Below are 24,143 nucleotides of genomic sequence, written 5' to 3'. Positions count from 1 at the left end.
GGTCCGTATTGCGCATGACCAAAAGACACCATATTTAAAACTGGTAAAGAGGCGGGCTTTTAAGTGCAAAAAGAGTGATTTGTTTTTGTTGGTGTCTTAGTGGAGGAGAAAAAAGGGAATTTAATTACCATTGAGAAATTTCGGAAGATTGAGGACTGTGGGGATTAGGGTTGCCTGGTGAGTGGAATGTCAACTGGAATGTTTTCCTTAGCGGGGACTTCTCGGGCGCGAGTGTGTAACAACCAACGAGCGTAGCGGTGGCTTCCCCATGAAGCCCTTCCCCTGGGTTGGTCGTTTCTTGATGTTTGCTTGGATGAGCGCCCCCTAGCGTTCAGAAAAGGCATTGGTAGCTCCTGCAATGAAGTTCTGTATTTTTAAGAGAAGGCTACTTAACAGAATGTGAGCTTTGGGAGAGCAGGGACTATTTTAATATTTCTTTCCATTTAATTTTTAGTAGGATTTTACACTTAGTGAACACTTATGTTTTTGTCTATTCATTAATCTCTCATATTGATAGTTATATCATTTTGAGAATAACTTTTTAAAAGCTTTACAATTTTTTTTATTTTTGTGGGATTGATTTGTTTTAGATAGTATGGTAAAAAGCAATCGACACATGGGCATTTGAAGGAACTGGATCTTTAAAAAGTGATAATTTTGAGAATTTTATAGCTTTACTAGGTTGAGAGGGACTTTGCACTTACTAAGTGCTTAATAAGTACTTTTTCATTTATTCATTAAATTCTTTTTTCGTTTATTCATTAATCTATTTGCATATTGATACGTCATTTTGAGAATAGCTTTATTTAAAAAACTTTAATTTTTTTTTTTAAGTGATTGATTTGTCTTTGATACTATGGCAGAGGGCAAACGCTGCAAGGACATTTGAAGAAAATGAATCGAAGTGATAATACTGTGAAAAATCTCTAAATGTCTAATGTTTCTGCGTCCTAAATGCCAGAAATTGAGAGTAGAATGGGGCTGAATCTGAACCTCTATTCTGAGATGGGATTAGGCTGTCTTTAATAAGCAAATAATAAAACTTATTAATGAACTTGGTTGACAGTAAAAGAAATTCTGTAATCATACCTCAGAGAAGACATAATTCAGTTCAACAAACATTAAGTACTGTACTATGTGCATGCCAACTGTGTGTTATCCAAACCCTGAAAACTTCTAGTAATGGAGACAGCTAATTCTAATTCTGTACCATTAGTTTTTCTTTTGAGCTCAAACTTCATACTTCCACCTTCTGTAGCTGTAGCAATCACAGCTAGCATTTAAACCGTACTTTAAGGCTTTCAAAACACTATGTAAGTTATTTTATTTGAGCTTCAAAAATCTTTTTTGGCATTACCTTTATTCTATTTTATGGAGGAGGAAATTGAGGTTGTGACATATCTGGATTCATCTGAAGCAGGAATCAAACTCCTGATTCCTATGTCCAACATTATCCACTGTGCCACCTAACTATGTTCTTTTATGAGACCTCCAAAGTTGAAGATTTCTCTAAAGAACTCTGGCCTTTTGTCTTAAAATTATAGAACAGTGGAGTTGGAAGGACTTGAAAATTATATAATAAAATCTCATGTTACAAATAAAGGAAGGTGTTGGGAGAAGGGGGTTAGTATTGTAAGGTACCATGTAGCCTGTTATTCTGAAGGTGGCTTTTCACTGTTTCTATGGGAAACTTTGAACTACAGTTGAGAAGGGAAAAAACAAACAAAAAAACCTTGAGCTTCTTTGAGGTTGTCAGTATTATAGCCTGTTATTCTGAAGGTGGCTTTCCACTGTTTCTATGGGAAACTTTGAACTGCAGTTGAGAAGGGAAAAAACAAACAAAAAAACCTTGAGCTTCCTTGAGGTTGTCAGTATTACTAGAAGATTTTCTTATTTGACTATAACTCCCATGTGTAGAGAACATGATACTGCCAGTCCTTGGAAGTAGTAGCAACCCATCTCAATCAATGAAAAATTTAAAGCACTATACAAATGTCAGCTGTTATTATAGTCTTGTGAATTTAATTTCACCTTTAACTAAAATTTATTGGAATATCTTATGTGCTAGCTACCAGATGTTGTGTGGATTATGTGTTTCCAGTGTTTATGGAGCCTACAAGGCCAGAGTGCAGATATAAATACTACAATACAAGGTGTAATGTACAGCAAGAAATATATGAATGAGTCCAATTCAGAGGAGAAAATGAGAGCATGTTTGGGAGGATAAATGGAGAATCATCAGTGGCTTGGGGAGAATGGTCTTTAAAGTGGGTTTGGAGTCAGAGAACCTAGGTTACCTGCCAGTTTTGTCATCTGTAAAGTGAAGGAGTAGGTAATACTCAGATTACCTCTGGGATCCCTTCCACTTCTAAATCTTAAGAAATTGTGAAATGGTGCAAATGATAATTTAAAAGGTTTACACTGGCTGAAGAAAGGAAAAATACTTGAAGAATGAATAAAATTCCCACTTGCCTTTTTGCTCTGTTTCCTAAGCCTCCGACTTTTCTTATCCTTGTATTTGCGGGATTGCAGGGGTTAAATGTAAGCTCTGGGAACACCTGGGATTAAATAGGCTGTGAGGCTTGGATTTGAAGAGGTAGGCACTTACAGTGAAGGCAGTGCGGGAAGCCTCCCAGGCACCAGAGGGCGCAAGGCCCTGCCCCGAATGGCTTCTCCCTGGGGCAGGGGTGCCTCCAGCCGTTACGGGAGGCACTGGGATGCTGCTGCAGGAGCTGGAGGAGCTGTCACTGGCAGAGATGCGTGGGCAGAGGTGGCCCTCCCCTTGGTATCAGGCACCTAGAACCTACCTAAACGTCTTCTTCCTCTCTCAGTAAGAGTCCGCCGGGGTCCAGAGAGAGTTGGGCCTGCAACAGCTACCTCGTCTGAGGACCCCTACTCTCTGGGGGAGTGGAGGGTTTGCGCCTGGTGATCCAGGGCAGCGTGTAAGGGCAGATCCCGGACAGTTCTGGAGCCCGAGCCCAGCTGAGGCTGCAGGTTGGGGTGCGGCCGGATTTGTTGTAAGGTGGTTGCTTGACAACGCTGCCCGGGCTAATTCTGCCAGCCGTGGAGGTGCAGCAGCAGGAGATGCTGCATCTTATGGCTACATCCTGTGGCCACCACTGACCAAGGGACCCTCGCATTCAACCTCAACAGTCCTTCCTCTTGCCTTGGGTGGGCAACTCCAAGCTGGGCACCCCGCTGGGGTGGGGGAGAGCACAATTAGCTCTCCCTTGGAGAGGTTCCTCACTGGGATTCATCCCTTGGGTTTAGATTTGGCTCTGCTTTCTGTCTGAAGGAAAGCTGCGATCTTGCCAGGAGAGATGGCCTTGGAGAAGTACCAGACCGGTAAGCATAATTTTGATCCCCTCGAAGCTAAGACACCAGAGAACTAGGAGGTTCTAATTGCAACCCCAGAGTCTGAAAAGCAAATTATTCCAGAGCAGTATTCCTTTTTTATTTATTTTTAATAGCAGAACATGCAGGTGAAGAAAGCTATACTTAGTGATTTGCATATCATTAGAGATGGAATTAAAAATAAACAACTTGCTGAAATCCATAAATTTGGAGAAACTCTTTAGCCATTTATGGGGACTTCATTAATATTTGGAGAGAGCTTCCCAAAGAATCATGATCTTATACAGGCTGATTTTCTGGAGGAAGGTTTAGCTCTGAAACAAGTTTTATGGCAATTTCAATGCCATGAATGAGGAAACCCTATTTTACTAGCCCTGCCTAGTTATATGGCTTTAGCTGAAGATGACCTCAAGGGTAATGGTTTTCTCATCTGTAAAATGAAGGAATTGAGACTAAATGATCTTTAAGATCCATTTCAACTCCAAAATGCTATGACTTCAAAGTTTTCAACATCATTAAGTAGAAATGTTTGTGAACTTTTATCTTGCTGCTTGCTAGCAAGTTGAAAACTGGGAATAGAAATTCAAAGTGACCTTGATAGTCTGTGTTTTTTCTGAAAAATCTCTTTATAGATTATTAGAAATATCCAAAACTGCTTCAAGATATGGCAGATAGAAGTTTCTGTGATTATTATATAACATAGAAATAACTGGGGAAAAATAATTCCTTTTTTGGCTCAAATATCTTCAGTAGCATTTTCCTAAAGTTTAAAAGATTCCTTAAAGATTGACATCTAATACTGTCCAAAACATGTCTCCTACCTACTTTTTCAGAAAGAGTTCTGAATCTGGAGTGACAGAAATTTACTTCCATCTCTGCATTTGTGATCCTATTTCCCTTCTCCAAATCTTGAATGCTAACTAAACTAGGCTATTTACTGAACTGTACTGCTGCTGCTTCTTATCACTTTGCTAAGGCTGTCTTCCATACCTCCCCTGTACTATGTCTTTACTTGATTGAAAACCTCCTTTTTTAAGCTTTTATTTTTTAAATGGTACTTTCAAACTCCTCATCTTTCTCAGAAATCTTTTGCATTTTTGTTATAACTATGTCCATTCCTTCTTTGGAAGTTTTAAATTTACAAAGTTAGAGACTGTTGTTTTTCAACTTTTTAAAAAATCCCATTGCTTAGCAAAATGCCTGGCACATTGTAAGTATGCAGTAAGTGTTTGAGTTGAGCAGAGTTCCTTGTGACTATGTGAAGATCCTTGTGCTCCAAGGCCTTTAAACAGAGTGGAGCCTTGTGGTCACCTTTCTTTGTGGAGAGGTTTGAGAAATGTGTTCTTGGAACTGTGGAAACATCAAACTGTATGCTAAAAATATTTTCTGAAGCTTGTTTGAAAAATGCATTAGCCAGTAGCGACCTGTCTTGTGTAATTGGGTAAAATCATAGATTGAGCTCTAGAAAAATCTTTAAAATACTTTCATTTCAAAAATGAGGAAACTGCCTTAGAAGTTAAGGTTGTGTTAGGTTACATCGTAGTCCCACAAAGGTCTTCCAACTTCAAATTCCTTCCACTATATTTTGCTTTTGCAATTAGTTTTCTTTTTTTGATACTTCAGCATTTGAAAAGTCTATGATTTTATAAGTGTATCTTCCAAGATATTAATCTTGGCAAGTTGAATTGCCTCTGTAATTTAGTACCACACTTTCAGGAGTTAATGTGACTGTGAAATTCATTACCATGTGTCCCATTTGGATACAGACTCTTTCTTAACCATATATATAAGGTTCATTATGAGATCCATATTAAAAGACTTTCCAGTGTGATTAGACTTAGAGCTTATGCTCTGCTGGCATAACCTTTGAGAGAACTGTAGTGCCTGCAGTGAGGAGTGCTTCATAGTGGGGAATCAAAGTCTTTTCTGACATGATTATTTCAGGAATATAATTTAGCATGTAAAAATAATTTTATGTTAAAAATATACTGCATTTCATTTTAAATAAGAAAAGAAATGAAAAATCCAATTGATATAAGCAGAGTGTCAGAATCTCAGAAAATTGGTAATTAGAGATATATCACTTATGTTTATAACTTGAAGTTAAATACCTTTTCATCAAACCCTTGATGTAATTAAAAAAATTTTTGCAGCTACACCCAGAGAAAGAACACTGGGAAATGAATATAAACTGCTTGCATTTTTGTTTTTCTTCCTGGGTTATTTATACCTTCTGAATTCAATTCTCCCTGTGCAACAAGAAAACTGTTCAGTTCTGCACACATATGTTGTATCTAGGATATACTGCAACCCATTCAACATGTAAAGGACTGCTTGCCATCTGGGGGAAGGGGTGGAGGGAGGAAGGGGAAAAATCGGAACAGAAGTGAATGCAAGGGATAATGCTGTAAAAAATTACCCTGGCATGCGTTCTATCAATGAAAAGTTACTAAAAAAAAAAATTTTGTCAGGGTCTAGCAGATGGCCTCATACAGTTCAAGTAACATAGTATTAAATTCAAATACTTCGAATGACCACTTATAGTTTTTAAAAAATGTGTTTTGATTAGTCCATGTAAATTACTATTTTTGTGTATATGTTTAATCTGTCTTAACAAAATATAGGGTAGATGTCATTGCCTGTGTTGCTGACAATATTTTGATTTGGGATAAAATATGACTATCAAGTCTCTTTATATGCTGGTGAATTAAATTGTAGTTACTGACTTGTGTTTGTGAGGCTTTATTTATAGGCATAGTTTTTGTGTGTGTGTATGTGACTATGGAGATGAAGATAATAGTTTATATTTATATAATACTATACAGTTACCAAATGCTTACATTATGTCATATGATCCTTGCAATACCATGTAGGGTAGATAGTACACATATATTTCTTATTTTTAGGAATGAGGAAATTGAGGTCCAAAAAAATTAAGTGAACTTGTCCAAAGTCCCACATTTAGTGATTGATAGAGTTGGGACACAAATCTTAGAGTTTTTATTTTGGGCCAAGGATTGATTCTTTCCATTATATCATACTATCTTCTAAGTTGGAGACCTTTGTGAAAGGTAGCTGAGAAAAGTAACTGAACTTATTTTTCTTAAAATAATTAAAATAAAATTACTAGTATTATAAAATAGATTGCCACCTTTTCTGATCATACATTTCCTTATCAAATATGTTAATACTGGTTTATTTCTACTGCGATCTTTCTATTGCTTTTTCAGTCATCTGTAATTTTGATTATCTGGAGATTGATGTTTTATGATTCAGTCATAGAGTAGAAGAATATTGCTGCTGCAAAGATGGGCTGTTATGGTAGAAAACAATTTGACTTGTTGGAAAAATTTAGATTAACTTCTTATATATATAAAAGTTAGCTCATGTTCTTCCTCTAATCTTATAGTCTGCAAACTTGTTTTGATTCTGCACTCCATTAGTAAAATTTTTTGGGTGTGCAACTATAATACGTGCAAATTTATTTACAAATTATATGTGTACATGTACTGTTGTGTTAATAATTATATGCATTATCAGATTTATACAAAAAAATTAAAGAGGGTGAGATTAAAAAAAGAGTATTTTATCCTAATGTCAGTCAGGAGCCACTGCAGTGGAGTACAGGAATGAAATGGCCAGATCTATATATTAGGAAAACCAGTTTGACATCTATGTGTGGGAGTAGGGATTTAAGAAGAGGAAAATCTTGAGGCCAGAAGGATAATTAAGAGATGAGGTGAGAAGGGATTAAGCACTCAATTAGGTTGATATAGAGAGAAGGGGAAGATTTGAGAGACACTGTGGTGGAATGGACAGTTAAGATTTGGCACCTGATTAAATATAGAAGGTGAAAGATATATGTATGTATGTATGTATTTTATTATAGCTTTTTATTTACAAGATATATGTTATGGGTAATTTTTCAGCATTGACCCTCGCAAAACCTTATGTTCCAACTTTTTCCTTCCTTCCTCCCATCCCCTCCCCCCAGATGGCAGGTAGACCAATATATGTTAAATATGTTAAAGTATATTTAAATACAATATATGTACACACACACACACACACACACACACACACAGTTATTTTGCTGCACAAGAAAAATCGGACTTAGAAATAGGGTAAAATTAACCTGAGAAGGAAATCAAAAATACAAGCGGACAAAAACAGAGGGATTAGAAATGCTATGTTGTGGTTCATACTCATTTCCAAGAGTTCTTTCACTGGGTCTAGCTGGTTCTCTTCATTATTGAACAAATGGAACTGATTTGGTTCATTTCATTGTTGAAGAGAGCCACGTCCATCAAAATGGATCATCATATAGTATTGTTGAAATATATAATGATCTCCTGGTCATGCTTATTTCACTCAGCATCAGTTCATGTAAGTCTCGATCTAGGCCTTTCTAAAATCATCCTGCTGGTCATTTCTTACAGGACAATAATATTCCATAACATTCATATAATACAATTTATTCAGCCATTCCCCAATTGGGTTTAGGGTTAGGGTTCAGTTTCCAGTTTTTAGCCACTACAAAAAGGGCTACCACAAACATTTTTGCACATACAGGTCCCTTTCGCTTTAAGATCTCTTTAGGATATAAGCCCAGTAGTAATACTGCTGGATCAAATGATAACTTTTTGAGCGTAGTAGCAAATTGCTCTCCAGAATGGCTGAATGTATTCCTCCAACAATGTATCAGTGTCCCAATTTTTCCATATCCCCTTCAACACTCAGCATTATCTTTTCCTGTCATCCTAGCCAATCTAACCCAGTTTATTGTATGCCTTCTAATATTGTCTGCATTAGTTTTGTTTGTACAAAAGCTTTTTAATTTGATAAAATCAAAATTTTCTATTTTATGATTAATAATGATCTCTATGTCTTCTTTGGTCACAAATTCCTTTCTCCTCTACAGGTCTGAGAGGTAAACTATTCTATGTTCTTCTCATTTATTTACAATCTCATTCTTTATGCCTAGATCATAAACCCATTTTGACCTTATCTTGGTGTACAGTGTTAAATGTGGGTCAATGCCTAGTTTCTGTCATACTAATTTCCAATTTTCCCTAGCAGTTTTTGTCACATAGTGAATTTTTGTCCCAAAAGCTGGGGTCTTTGGGTTTGTCAAACACTAGATTATTAAAGTTATCGACTATTTTGTCCTGTGAATACAACCTATTCCTACTAGTCTATTTCTTAGCCAATACCAAATAGTTTTGGTGACCGTTGCTTTATAATAAAGTTTTAGATTTGGTATAGCTAGGCCACCTTCATTTGTTTTTTTTTTTTTTTCCATTAGTTCCTTTGAAAGTCTTGACCCTTTGTTCTTCCATATGAATTTTGTTATTTTTTCTAGGTTGTTAAAATAGTTTTTTGGGAGTCTGATTGGTATGGCATTAGTTTAGGTAATTTTAGTTTAGGTAATATTGTCATCTTTATTATATTCGTTCGGCCTATCCAAGAGCACCTAATATTTTTCCAATTGTTTAAATCTGACTTTATTTGTGTGGAAAGTGTTTTAATAGTTTTGCTTATATAGTTCCTAACTTTTCCTTGCCAGATAGATTCCCAAATATTTTATATTATAGACAGTTACTTTAAATGGAATTTCTCTTTGTATCTCTAGCTGTTGGATTTTGTTAGTGATATATAAGAATTCTGATGATTTATGTGGGTTTGTTTTGTGTCCTGGAACTTTACTAACATTGTGGATTATTTCTAATAGCTTTTTGGTAGGATCTCTGGGTTCTCTAAGTATACCATCTGCAAAGTGATAATTTAGTTTCCTCATTACCTACTCTAATTCCTTTAATCTCATTTTCAACTCTTATTGCCAAAGATAGCATTTCTAATACAATATTGAATAGTAATGGTGATAGTGGGCAACTTGTTTCACTCCTGATCTTAGTGGGAATGGTTCCACTTTATCCCCATTACATATGATGTTTACTTATGATTTTAAATAGATGCTACTATTTTAAGGAAAGCCCATTTATTCCTATACTCTCAAGTGTTTTTTTAATAAGAATGAATGTTGGATTTTATCAAATGCTTTTTCTGCATCTATTGAGATGATCATTTGGTTTTTGTTAATTTGGTTATTGATATAGTCAATTATGCTAATAGTTTTCTTAATATTGAATCAGCCCTGCATTCCTGGTATAAATCCTACTTGGTCATGGTGTATTATGCTGGGGATGATTTTTTGTAATCTTTTTTGCTAATATTTTATTTAAAATTTTAGCATCAATATTCATTAGAGACATTGGTCTATAATTTTCTTTCTCTGTTTTTAACCTACCTGGTTTAGGTATTAGTACCATGTCTGTGTCATAAAAAAAATTTGATAAGAGTCCTTCATTCCCTATTTTTTCAAAATAGTTTAATATGGGAGTTAATTGTTCTTTAAATGTTTGGTAGAATTCACATGTAAATTCATCTGGTCCTGGGGATTTTTTCTTAGAGAGTTGATTAATAGCTTGTTTTATTTCTTTTTCTGAAATGGGACTATTTAAACAATTTACTTCCTCCTCTGTTAATCTGGGAAGCCTATATTTTTGAAGGTAGTCATCCATTTTGCTTGGGTTATCAAATTTATTGGCATAAAGTTGGGCAAGGTAACTCCTAATTATTGTTCTAATTTACTCTTCATTGGTGGAAAGTTCTCCCTTTTCATTTTTAAGACTAACAATTTGATTTTCCTCTTTCCTTTTTCAAATCAAATTTACCAAAGGTTTATCTATTTTGTTGGTTTTGTCATAAAACCAACTCTTAGTTTTATTTATTAATTCAGTAGTTTTTTTTAAACATTGAATTTTATTAATTTCTCCTTTTAATTTTAGAATTTCAAGTTTAGGATTTGATTAGGGGTTTTTAATTTGCTCTTTTTCCTAGCTTTTTAAGTTGAAAGCCCAATTCATTGATCTTCTCTTTATTTTATTCAAATAAACCTCTAGAGATATAAATTTCCCCTTATTACCACTTTGGCTACATCCCACAAATTTTGGTATGTTGTCTTATTATCATTCTCTTGGGTGAAATTAATTGTGTCTATGATTTGCTGTTTCACCCATTCAACAATTCTTTAGGATGAGATTATTTAGTTTCCATTTACTTATTGGTCTATTTACTCCTAGCTTTTTGTTGAATGTAGTTTTTATTGCATCGTGATCTGAAAAGAATGCATTTACTATTTCTGCCTTTCTGCATTTAATTTTGAGGTCTTTATGTCCTAATATATGATCAGTTTTTGTATAGGTTCCATGAACTGCTGAGAAGAAAGTATACTCCTTTCTGTCTTTTTTTTAAAAAATTTTATAATAACTTTTTATTGACAGCTCCTTTCTGTATTTATTCAGTTTTTTCCAAAGATCTATCATACCTAACTTTTCTAATATTCTATTTACCTCTTGAACTTCTTTTTTATTCATTTTATGGTTTGATTTATCTAATTCTGAGAGTGCAAGGTTGAGATCTCTCACTATTATAGTTTTGCTGTCTATTTCTTCTTGCAACTCTCTTAACTTCTCCTTTAGGAATTTAGATGCTTTATCAGGTGGTGCATATATGTTTAGTATTAATATTGCTTCATTGTCTATGCTACTCTTTAACAAGATATAGTTTCCTTATCTCTTTTAATTAGATCAATTTTTGCTTTTACTTGATCTGAGATAAGGATGGTTACGCCTGCTTTTTTGACTTCACCTGAAGCATAATAAATTCTGCTCCAGCCTTTTACCTTTACTCTGTATGTATCACTCTGCTTTAAATGTGTTTCTTGTAAACAACACATTGTAGGATTCTGGCTTTTGATCCAGTCTGCTATCAGCCTTTATTATCTGGGAGAGTGTATTCCATTCACATTTACTGTTAAAACTACTAATTCTGTATTTCCTGCCATCTTATTATCTCCAGATTATGCTTTTCTTTTTCTTTCACCCTTTATCCCCCTCCCCAGTATTAAACTTATGGGCATCATTTGCCTCATGCAGATTTCCCTCTTTAGAATCCCTCCCACCCCCTTTGAGTCCTTTTCCCTTTCTTATACCTTTCCCTTATTGTTTCCCTTTCCCTTTTCTTCTCCCACTTTTTAATGAGGTGAGAGAAGTTTCTCTGTAAACCAAATATGTGTAATATTTTCTCTTTGAGGCAAATCTGATGAGTAAGGTTCACACAGTGTTCCTCCCCTTCCCTAAATTCCTTCATATTTGATAGGCTTCCTTTGCCTCTTTGTGGGATGTAATTTCTCTCTTTTTATCTCCCCTTTTCCCTTTTTCTGATATCTCTTTTTACTTTTGCTTCCCTTTTTTTGGTATAACAGTAAAATCAAATTATACACATGCTTTTTATGTATGTCCATAACAGAAATATAGTTCTCAAGAGTTCTTTTTATCTTTTATGCTTCTCTTGAGTCCTATATTTGGAGGTCAGATTTTTTTTGTTTAGCTCTGGTTTGTTCATAAGGAATAAATGGATTTCACCTGTTTCTTTTTTTTAAATTATTATAACTTTTTATTGACAGAACCCATGCCTGGGTAATTTTTTTACAACATCATCCCTTGCACTCACTTCTGTTCCGACTCTTCCCTTCTCTCCCTTCACCCCCTCCCCCAGATGGCAAGCAGTCCATGTTGAATATGTCACCGTATATCCTAGATACAATATATGTATGCAGAACCGAACAGTTCTCTTATTGCACAGGGAGAATTGGATTCAGAAGGTAAAAAATAACCTGGGAAGAAAAACAAAAATGCAAACAGTTTACATTCATTTCCCACTGTTATTTCTTTGGGTGTAGCTGCTTCTGTCCATCCTTGATCAATTGAAACTGAGTTAGATCTCTTTGTCAAAGAAATCCACTTCCATCAGAATACATCCTCATACAGTATCGTTGTTGAAGTATATAATGATCTCCTGGTTCTGCTCATTTCACTTAGCATCAGTTCATGTAAGTCTCTCCAAGCCTCTCTGTATGCATCCTATTGGTCATTTCTTACAGAACAATAATATTCCATAACCTTCATATACCACAATTTACCCAACCATTCTCCAATTGATGGGCATCCATTCATTTTCCAGTTTCCAGCCACTACAAATAGAGCTGCCACAAACATTTTGGCACATACAGGTCCCTTTCTCTTCTTTAGTATCTCTTTGGGGTATAAGCCCAGTAGAAACACTGCTGGATCAAAGGGTATACACAGTTTGATAACTTTTTGAGCATAGTTCCAAATTGTTCTCCAGAATGGCTGGATATATTCACAATTCCACTAACAATGTATTACTGTCCCTGTTTTCCCACATCCCCTCCAACATTTCGCATTACCTTTCTCTGTCATTCTAGCCAATCTAACAGGTGTGTAGTGGTATCTTATAGTTGTCTTAATTTGCATTTCTCTGATTAATAATGACTTGGAGCATATTTTCATATGGCTAGAAATAGTTTCAATTTCTTCAAAATTGAATTTCTGAGAATTGTCTGTTCATATCCTTTGACCCATTTATCAATTGGAAAATGTCTTGATTTCTTATAAATGAGTCAATTCTCTATATATTTTGGAAATGAGGCCTTTATCAGAACCTTTGACTGTAAACCAGTTTCTTTCCCTTCTAATCTTGTCTATATTAGTTTTGTTTATACAAAAACTTTTCAATTTGATATGATCAAAATTTTCTATTTTATAATCAATAATGATCTCTAGTTCTTCTTTGGTCATAAGGAATTCACATATTTCATTGAATGTCCATCTTCTTCCCTGGAAGAAAATGCTCAGCTTAGCTGGGTGTTTATTCTTGGCTGCATTCCAAGTTCTTTTGCCTTTCAGAATATCAGATTCCAGGCCCTTCAATCTTTTAATGTGGAAGTAGCTAGATCCTGAGTAATCATTATTGTGGCTCCTTGGTATTTGAATCTTTTTTTTTCTGGCTGCTTGTAATATTTTTTCCTTACTCTGATAGCTTTGAAATTTAGCCACAACATTCCTTGGAATTTTTATTTTGGGGTCTCTTTCAGAAGGTGTGCAATGAATTCTTTCTTTTTTCTTTTCTTTTTTTTTTTTTTTTTTTTTTTCTAATTAAATAACTTTTTATTGACAGAACCCATGCCAGGGTAATTTTTTTTACATTATCCCTTGCACTCACTTCTGTTCCGATTTTTCCCCTCTCTCCCTCCACCCCCTCCCCCAGATGGCAAGCAGTCTTATATATGTTAAATAGGTTACAGTATATCCTAGATACAATATATGTGTGCAGAACCGAACAGTTCTCTTGTACAGGGAGAATTGGATTCAGAAGGTATAAATAACCTGGGAAAAAAAACACAAATGCAAACAGTTTATATTCATTTCCCAGTATTCTTTCTTTGGGTGTAGCTGCTTCTGTCCATCCTTGATTAGTTGAAACTGTGTTAGATCTCTTTGTTGAAGAAATCTACTTCCATCAGAATACATTCTCATACAGTATCGTTGTTGAGGTATATAATGATCTCCTGGTTCTGCTCATTTCACTTAGCATCAGTTCATGTAAGTCTCGCCAGTCCTGTCTGTATTCATCCTATTGGTCATTTCTTACAGAACAATAATATTCCATAACCTTCATATACCACAATTTACTCAACCATTCTCCAATTGATGGGCATCCATTCATTTTCTAGCTTCTAGCCACTACAAAGAGGGCTGCCACAAACATTTTGGCACATACAGGTTCCTTTCCCTTCTTTAGTATCTCTTTGGGGTGTAAGCCCAGTAGAAACACTGGATCAAAGGATATGCAGAGTTTGATAACTTTTTGAGCATAGTTCCAAATTGCTCTCCAGAATGGCTGGATGTGTTCATAATTCCACCAACGATGTATTAGTGTCCCTGTTTTCCCACATCTCCTCCAACAATTAATTCTTTCAATACCTATTTTGCCTTCTGATTCTATTACATCTGGGCAGTTTTTTTTTTGATGATTTCCTGTAAAATAGTGTCTAAGCTAATTTTTTCATAATAATTTTCAGGAAGTCCAGTAATCCTCAGATAATTTCTCCTAGATCTATTTTCCAGGTCTGTTGTTTTTCCAAGTAGATATTTAACATTTTTTTCTATTTTTTTATTTTTTTGTTTTGCTTGACTGATTCTTGGTGTCTCAATGAATCATTCATTTCTGTTTGTTCAGTTCTGATTTTTAATGAGTTATTTTCTTCATTAGCTTTTTTTTTAATATATTTTTTTAAATTTTTATTTAATAATAATTATATTGACAGAATCCATGCCAGGGTACTTTTTTTACAACATTATCCCTTGCACTCATTTCTGTTCCGATTTTTCCTCTCCCTCCCTCCACCTCCTCCCCTAGATGGCAAGCAGTCCTATATATGTTGGATATGTTGCAGTATATCCTAGATACAATATATGTTTGCAGAACCGAACAGTTCTCTTGTTTCACAGGGAGAATTGGATTCAGAAGGTATAAATAACCCGGGAAGAAAAACAAAGATGCAGATAGTTCACATTCGTTTCCCAGTGTTCTTTCTTTGGGTGTAGCTGCTTCTGTCTGTCATTTATCAATTGAAACTCAGTTAAGTCTCTTTGTCACAGAAATCCACTTCCATCAAAATATGTCCTCATACAATATCGTTGTCGAAGTGTATAATGATCTCCTGGTTCTACTCATTTCACTTAGTATCAGTTCATGTAAGTCTCGCCAGTCCTCTCTGTATTCATCCTGCTGGTCATTTCTTACAGAACAATAATATTCCATAACATTCATATACCACAATTTACCCAGCCATTCTCCAATTGATGGGCATCCATTCATTGTCCAGTTTCTAGCCACTACAAACAGGGCTGCTACAAACATTTTGGCACATACAGGTCCCTTTCCCTTCTTTAGTATTTCTTTGGGATATAAGCCCAATAGAAACACTGCTGGATCAAAGGGTATGCACAATTTGATAACTTTTTGGGCATAATTCCAGATTGCTCTCCAGAATGGTTGGATTCGTTCACAACTCCACCAACAATGCATTAGTGTCCCAGTTTTCCCGCATCCCCTCCAACATTCATCATTATTTTTTCCTGTCATCTTAGCCAATCTGACAGGTATGTAGTGATATCTCAGAGTTGTCTTAATTTGCATTTCTCTGCTCAATAGTGATTTGGAACAGTCTTTCATATGAGTGGTAATAGTTTCAATTTCATCCTCTGAAAATTGTTCATATCCTTTGACCATTTATCTTTAGTTTTTTTTTAACTTCTTTTTGTGTATGTCCAATTGAGTTTTTAAATGAGTTATTTTGCTCTATGGAATTTTTTTCCATTTCACTAATTTTTTTTTTTTTAACTGAGTTATTTTCTTTTTCCATTTCACAGATCCTACTTTCCTGGGAGTTCTTTGTCTTTTCTAATTCACATTTCAGGAAGTTGTTTTCTTTTTCCACTTTTCAAATTTTTCTTTTAATGAATTATATGCCTTTTCTATACTCTTTTGCAGAGCTTCTCTTTCCTCTTTTTTCATCTAGCTCTCTTTTAAGATCTCTTATAATTTCTTTTAGGAAAGCCTTGTATGATAAGGATCAGGTTACATCCCCCTTTGGGGTTTTGTCTAGAGACTGTCTGCTATTAGTCTCCTTGGGGTAACCTGATGAAACCTGTTCTCTTCCTATATAGAAGCTATCGGTTAGCGTATGCTTGGCTTTTTTGCTCATTCTTTAAAAAAGCCCTTAGAGTTTGCCTTCAGGGCAAGGAAGTTACCAGCTTTCTCTGCAGAACAGGGATAGATATATGGAAAGTAGCTGTCCTGCAAACAGGCTGCAAAGAGTGGCAGGCAGCTGAGCTGCAAAAGCTTACTGCCCTGTAAGTTTGCGAATGCCCTGGGCAGAGCCCTGCAGCGTAAGTTTCACTGCCCTGGGAAGAACCCTGCCTAGCAGAAGTGCATGTGCCAGGTAGACCCCTTCCCTCCTCACTCCCCCCTCCCTTCTTCCAAATGTGACTGCCCTGGCAGAGTCCATGGCTGCGCAGCTGCACTGTGGTCCATGTTGAGTCACTCCCGGTGCTGTGTGGGTGTAGCCAGATCCTGTTAAATTCTAGCATTTTTTGGAGTACACTCCACCTTTGGCCTTTTTGTAACTTCTCTTCTGATCTAGTGCTTTGCAACCAAAGCAGAGCAGCCAACCTGTTGTAGAATCCTTCATGCAAATTCTGTACTCATGGAGACTGCCCCTGCCTCTGATTCACTCAGTGCACTAGCCTTCGGCCTGCCTGCTCTGCCTCTAGCCTCCTGCCTCTGGCCTCTTCCCCGATCAGGACAAACCTTTTCTGGCTATCTTCCAGATTATCTTCTGCTGGTAATTTGTTGTACTCCCAATATTTGTGGATTCTACCAGTCAAGCACTATTTCAGAGCCTGAATTTGGTAATCAGTAGTGAGGGTAAAAGGGGAGCTTAGAATGAAGCATGTGTCCTCTCTGCCATTTTGGTTCTGCCCCTGGTGGTGATATTTTTGACAAAAGTAGATAGTTCAGAAGAGTTGTTTATTTTGTCCTGAAAAACAGAAACTGCTCCTCTAAGGGACCCTTGTTTAAATCACAGTGTAATCTGGGGCTTGTAGTTGTGGGTATGCATCTTTGTGTCCTCGGCCCCAGAATTCTGTTAATCTATTGGGTCAATCTAATGATAAGAATAAAAATCATAACTGACATCTATGATATTTGTTTTCAAATTGTATTGTGTACAGTATCTCAATCAGTCCAACTTTTCCTTTGGAGTACTGGGGTCTGTACAGCTATTGAGGTTTCTATTACATCATTCCGAAGGGCTACACCACTTCATTTGAGGGCAGGGATTGCTCTGCTTTTATCTTTGTGTTTTCAGCCCCAGGATCTTGTTAATCAGTTGGGTCAATCTTCTGATAAGAATAAAAGTCATAACTTACATCTATAATATTTGAATGTTTTCAAATTATTTTGTGGATAGTATCTCAGTCAATCCAACTTTTCATTTAAAGTTTTCATGTGAATAAATAAGCTCAATTGAATGCCAAATGAGGAGTTCTTAAGGGTATATAAATATCTAAGTAATAAGGATATGCATATTGATATAACATTTATTTAATATATTATTATTTATTTTTAGAATCTGAAGAATGGCAGATAATTTAGACCAGTTTATTGAAGATCGAAAGGCTAGGCTGACAAAAGACAAAGCAGAGTTGGAAAAAGATCCTCCTTATATGGATATAAAGGTAATATGACAGTGTCTAGCTCTAATTCATGTTAAGTTCTGGAGTTTTATTTGTCAGTTTCTGTTTCGTTACAAGTTAAAAGTATTTGTTAGACTGGTAAAAAAACTTTAAAACTAAAACAGGAAATTTTAAGTCAAAACTCAATTGTAAGTGAATGTAAAGTAAAATGTAAACTGGAAAGTTGATAAACTGAAATAATCCCAAATATATTATTAAAGAAGAAAATTAAAGTTGTGAAATTTAAGTGGTACTATATTACAATTTACATTTCTTCCAGTTATAAAACATTATAGGAAGCAGAAACAACTTTTGTGCTAAATTGTGATATTTTTAGAGATGCAATAAGATTGATTATTAAGATATACAAATAAATATATGCAATAAGATATACAAAATCAGTCTTATTTAGCAGAATTAACCCTACACATTAAAATTATTTAAAAGTATATTACTGCAAAATTGTTTAAATTAAGGAGTTGTGCTATGCTTGTAAAAAGTTTGAGAAAAAGTTAGATTCCAAATTAATCTTAATCCTAAACTATCGGAATTAATGAATTTACTAGCTGCAGGTTTAGTAAGATACATTTAGTTTAACTTATCTTTTAAACTGTTTTGAATCTCAGTTTTTCTGACTTCTTTCCAGTTGCTAAAATTATTGGTTCATAAAAATGATGAAATTGTGCCTGGCTACAAATAATTTTCAAATACCAAAAATTTGTAAAAATTAAAAATTTCAAATTTGTATTTTAGGAATTATTTTTACTCCATTAATATCTTAAAAACAATTTGTAAAATTGGCAATAATGCATGTTTTAGAAGATTTTAAAAAATTATTAATGACTTCTCATATTTACAATTATATTACCATATTATTTCACAGTATAAAAGTAACCTCTTTTCTAAGATCTGTGAATTACAAAGTGATATCTTTGTGATGGAACAATTAAGTGTTTAAGTGAGCAGAGTGCTGGGTCTGGAAACAGGAAGACTCATTTTCCTGAGTTCAAATCTGACCTCAGACACTTAACAGCTGTTTGATTATAGGCAAGTCATTTAATCCTGTTTGCATTAGTCTTCTCATCTGTAAAATGATGTGGAGAAGAAAATGACAAATTATCCTATTATCTTTGACGAGAAAACCCCAAATGAGGTCATAAAGGGTTGGATATGACTGAAAAAAAAGATGTGTATAACAAAAAGCATGCAATTTGTAAATGTACTAGAGAAATATTTTGATGCATAAGATATCTGAATCTATGGAATTGCAAGTATTTTATAATAAAGTTTTGTAGCACTTAAGCACAGATGATTAAAATGCTTAATATTATATATTAATGTTTTGGAAAAGTTATAACTTTATTACCATTTATTACAATATTGAGACATCTTGGTATTGCTTCTTATATTGCAAAATGTAAAAAGATGTGAAACACATTAAAAATGTATTAAATGCTTTGTGATTTTTCCCTTCTTAAATGGATTGTCTTTTTTTTGTTGTTGTTCCAGAGCAATGCTGGAGAAAAGCTTTCAGACAACAGCAAAATATTAATATCCATGGCCAAAGAAAACATACCACCAAATCGTCAAGAGAACAGAGATTCTTTAGGTATTTTGTTTTAAGTGCACTAATATTTAAGAAATTGTTAGTATCAAGTTTAGCTAATGCAAGAGATTTGCTTTTTTTTTTTTTTTTTAAGATATGTTTCATTTTCTTTCCCTTCTAGTATCCTGGTAATGTACTCTCTCTATATAAATTAATATCTTTACCAATCATTTGGTAACAATATACTAGTTTTGTTTTAATTTACTAAAAACTAGCTACTGTTATCTATAATACAACTACAGATTGCGTTATAAATGGAACAGATTTTTTTTTAATTTAAAAAATGAGTAAATACAGTAAGACCAACTTTTTCATTTAAAAATCAAAGAAGTGGAGTTAGTTAGTGTAGTGGATGGAGCACCAGTCCTGAAGTCAGGAGGATCTGAGTTCATATCTGGCTTATTATATGAAGATATATAATATCTTCTTATTATAATAACGTATATTTCCTGGCTGTGTGACTCTGGGCAAGTCACTTAACCCCAACTGTCTCAGCAAAAAAAAAAAAAAAAAAATCAAGTAATTATGCTTTAAGGTGATAGAAAGACCATATTAGCAAGTGGAAACCATATTAAATGTGTGTACATAAAATTTTCTTTCTTATAATGAAGTCAATATAATTATATGAATAATATGATTTTAATCATGCTTGTATCATCCTTTTATTTGTGTTAGGTAATGCAGTAGATAAAAAAGTGAAGACAGAGAGAGCCAAGCCTGGAATTGGGAAGATTATAATTCAACTATGCTCTTAGACACTTACTAGCTATGTGACTCTGGACAAGTCACTTAATCTCTTTTTGCTTCAGTTTCCTCAATTTTAAAATGGGGAAAATATTTGTAGCCCTCCCCTCCCTCGGTTGTTGTGATTATATTTGTAAAGCACTTAGTACAGTACTTGGCACATAGTAAGCACTATATAAATATTAGCTATCATTGTTATTACCATCATTAATATTATTTTTAATAATTAATGGGAAATAGTTAACATTTGTATAATACTTAAAAGGTTTGTAAAGCACTCTGCATTTTTGGTCTAATTTATTGAATTATTGAACAGCTGAGATAGTGCTACTTTTTAACTTAACAGAACGTACTTTAATATGTATATATAAATGTGAGTGTGTGAATATAACTTATTTTTAAATAATACTTTAAATTATTCTGTAAGAGGTTCTCAAGTATAAAATGGTGGTAATTATTCATTATCATGAGGTAGAGCTGTAGTAATGATGTCAAAATTTAGTGTCCAGTTGAGTCAGAGTTCATGGCTGAAGACTATACATCTTTAACCCATGTCTGCTTCAGAAAGCAGACCGTAAGAAGAAATGAGTAAGAGATATGAATGGATAGTTTACTTTTTTCACTTCTGTTGGCATTATAACTGATAATTCATTCTGCTGCTGATGACATGTTCATGTGTAGATAGCATTATTTATTTTGCATTCTTTAAAAAAAAGTTTAAGAAATAACTTTAAAATATATTTGCCAGAATAGGAACAAAAAAAATATGAAAAGAATATACATATACATATATAATATGTAATTACTACAAAGTATGAATCTTAAAGTAGTCCATATAAAGGAAAAAACTTCATTAAATGAAGGTATTTATTATGCAGCTGTTCTTTTTTTTTTTAATTAAAGCTTTTTATTTTCAAAACATATGCATGGATAATTTTTCAACATTGACTCTTGCAAAACCTTGTATTCCAATTTTTCCTCTCCTTTCCTCTACCCCCTTCCCTAGAAGGCAAGTAATCCAGTACATGTTAAACATGATAAAAATATGTTATATCCAATATATGCCCACATATTTATATAATTATCTTTCTGCACAAGAAAAATCAGATCAAAAAGAAAAAATAAAATGCAAGCAAACAACAACAAAAAGTGAAAATGCTGTGTTGTGATCCATACTCAGTTTCCACAGTCCTCTCTCTGGCTCTCCTCATCACAAGATCACTGGAACTGGTCTGAATCATCTCACTGATGATTGAAGAGAGCCACATCCATCAGAATTGATCATTGTATAATCTTGCTATTGTCATGTACACCGATCTCTTGGTTCTCTGCTCATTTCACTTAGCATCAGTTCACGTATGTCTCTCCAACACTCTCTGAAATCATCCTGCTGATCAGTTCTTACAGAATAATGTTATTCCGTAACATTCATATATCATAAGTTATTCAGCCATTCTCCAACTGATGGGTATCCATTCAGTTTTCAATTTCTTGCCACTATCAAAAGGGCTGCCACAAACATTTTTACACATATGGGTCCCTTTCCCTCCTTTAAAATCTCTTTGGGATACAAGTCCAGTAGAAACACTGCTGGGTCAAAGGATATGCACAGTTTGATAGCCCTTTGGGCACAGTTCCAAATTGCTCTCCAGAGTTATTGGATCACTTCACAACTCCACCAACAATGTATTAGTGTCCCAGTTTTCCCACATCTCCTCTAACATTTGTCCTTATCTTTTCCTGTCATCTTAGCCAATCTGTCAAACACTAGATTACTATAGATTGTCATTGACTATTTTGTCCTGTAAACTTAACCTATTCCACTGATCAACTACTTTTGTTTCTTAGCCAGTACCAAATGGTTTTGATGATTGTATGTAGCTATTTTTTTTAAATTTTATTTTTTGTTATAGCTTTTTATATATAAAACATATACATAGGTAAATTTTCAACATTGACCCTTGCAAAAGGATCTGTTCCAACTTTTCCCTTCCTTCCTCCCACCCCTTCCCCTAAATGACATGTATTCCCATACATGTTAAATATGTTAAAGTATATGTTTACAATATATGTATACATATTTATACAATTATCTTGTTGCACAGGAAAAATCGGACTTAGAAAGAAGGTAAAAATAACCTGAGCAGAAAAAAAAAATGCAAGCAAACAGTAACAGAAAAAGGGGAAATGTTATGTTGTGGTTCATACTCATTTCCCAGTGTTCTTTCTCTGGGTATAGTTGGTTCTGTTCATTACAGCTCTGATTTGGATCCTCTCATTGTTGAAGAGAGCCACATCCATCAGAATTGATCTTCATGTAGTATTGTTGTTGCTGTGTATAATGATCTCCTGGTTCTGCTCATTTCACTTAGCATCAGTTCATATATGTCTCTCCAAGCTTCTCTGTATTCATCCTGCTGGTCACTTCTTATAGAACAATAATATTCCATAACATTCATATACCACAATTTATTCAGCCATTCTCCAATTGGTGGGCATCCCTTCAATTTCCAGTTTCTAGCCCATATGTAGCTATTCTAAAATAGAAATGTGACACACATACTTGCTAATGATAGTTCTAGCCATCTAATCCCAGTCATTATTTTTATAGTTAATTTTTTGATACTTTTAAACATTAAAAAAAAAATCTGAAACTGAACTTTATCATCAAAAAAGAGTATTTCCATATAAATAGCAGAATACAAAAAGGATTCAATATGAAACTGAAATGAGGTCTGATGAAGACCTCATTTCAAAATATATAGAGAGCTGGGTCAAATTTATAAAATTAAGAACCATCCCCCCAATTGATGAGTATTCAAAGGATAGGAACAAGAAATTTTCACATGAAGTAATCAAAATATCTATATTCATATGCTCTAAACCATTTTGATGAGAGAAATGCAAATTAGAACAATTTTGAGGTACCACCCTATACCTATCAGATTGGCTAATTTGACAGAAAAGAAAAACATCAGCTATTAGAGGGGCATGTGAAAGTGGAGATGCTAATGCACCGTTGGTAGAATTGTGTAGTGATCCATCCATTCTGTAGAGCAATTTGGAACTATGTTCAAAGAGCTTTAAAGTCATGCATACCCTTTGATCTAGCAATACCATTACTAGGTCTGTATCCCAAAGTGATAAAAAACAGAGGAAAATGACCTATATGTATAAAAATGTTTATGGCAGCTCTTTTTGTAGTGGGAAAGATTTGGAAACTGGGGGGATGCCCATCATTTGGAGGATGGCCCAACAAGTTGTGGTATAGGATTATGATAGGATACTATTATGCTATGACAAATGTTGAGGAAGATCTCTCAGAAAAACTTGGAAAGACTTAAATGAACTGATAGAAAAGTGAGTAAAACCTGAATGTTATTTGTTTTACTTGTAGCTATTGTTTTCCCCTCTTTACTCCCTCTCCTGCTCTCCATGTATTTCTTTATTGAATTGGAAGGGGGCATTTGTGTGTGATGTATATTTGAATATAGTCAATCCTTTTGTCCGTGTTAATTTCTTTTGATGCATCCTCTCCCCAATCCCTTTCTTTCTGATTGTATATTCTTCTCATGTACTCCACTTAGAAGGAATGGAAGAATAGGTGTTTCCTCCTTTCTGTGGTAGGTATATTCCTCCTTTTTCCTTCCTTCTCTTTCTTTTCCTCACTCAGAACAGAATCAGTCCACATCCAGGTCTTCTGATTTCTTTAATTCCCTCAATACGCTTTGAAGGAGCACGTTTGTTGTTAAGATAGAATGTTTGCACCATATCACCATATAGTTTCTTCCATTTGCTCCATAAAGTAAATTTAGTTTTCTGTGTTTCTCTCAACTCTTGTGTTTATTTCAAAGTCCCTAATTAGTTCTAGGATTTTTTTTTTTAAATTATTATTAGAAATGCTTGGAAGATCTGTATTCTGTTAAAAGTTCCATTTTTTTTTTTTGTCCTGTAAGATTATATTTTTCTTTGCAGAGGTATTTTTTAATATATTTTTTTCCAACTTTTGCCTTTTGGAATATTAAATTCAAGATTTCTCTCTGTAGCATTAGCTTCCAGGTTTCTCTAGGACTACCTTTTTTTGAATGCTTGTAGTTTTATGTTCTTTGATTCTTGATTATGGGTATGATTTTTCTGGGACTTTTTGGAAGATTTTTTTTCAAGAGATTGAGGATTCTTTACTTTGGCCTCATTCTAAAAAAAATTTGGTCATT

General features: G+C 34.4%; 1 protein-coding gene across 9 annotated transcripts in view; it reads left to right on the top strand.

The window, feature by feature from the left end:
- The first annotated feature begins 29 nt into the window (after window positions 1–29).
- Window positions 30–24,143, top strand: part of CSPP1 (centrosome and spindle pole associated protein 1) — a 123,119-nt gene continuing 99,005 nt past the window's right edge. For 5 of the 9 annotated variants that reach the window (XR_007949305.1, XM_051970080.1, XM_051970081.1 and 2 more), the window contains exons 1-3: window positions 3,240–3,345; window positions 17,474–17,582; window positions 19,089–19,188. Coding sequence is in view for 8 of the 9 variants with exons in the window: in XM_051970080.1 (XP_051826040.1) it covers window positions 17,484–17,582; window positions 19,089–19,188 (199 nt within the window). In the remaining variant the exon portion in view is untranslated. Of the gene's footprint in view, window positions 178–3,238; window positions 3,346–17,473; window positions 17,583–19,088; window positions 19,189–24,143 lie in introns of those variants that run through there. The other 4 variants (XM_051970085.1, XM_051970083.1, XM_051970079.1 and 1 more) reach the window with 3 other exon arrangements.

Source organism: Antechinus flavipes, chromosome 1 (genome assembly GCF_016432865.1).
Source record: "Antechinus flavipes isolate AdamAnt ecotype Samford, QLD, Australia chromosome 1, AdamAnt_v2, whole genome shotgun sequence".
Classification (NCBI taxonomy): domain Eukaryota; kingdom Metazoa; phylum Chordata; class Mammalia; order Dasyuromorphia; family Dasyuridae; genus Antechinus; species Antechinus flavipes.
Note: the sequence above shows the minus strand (reverse complement) of the source record. Positions and strands in the feature narration are given on the sequence as shown.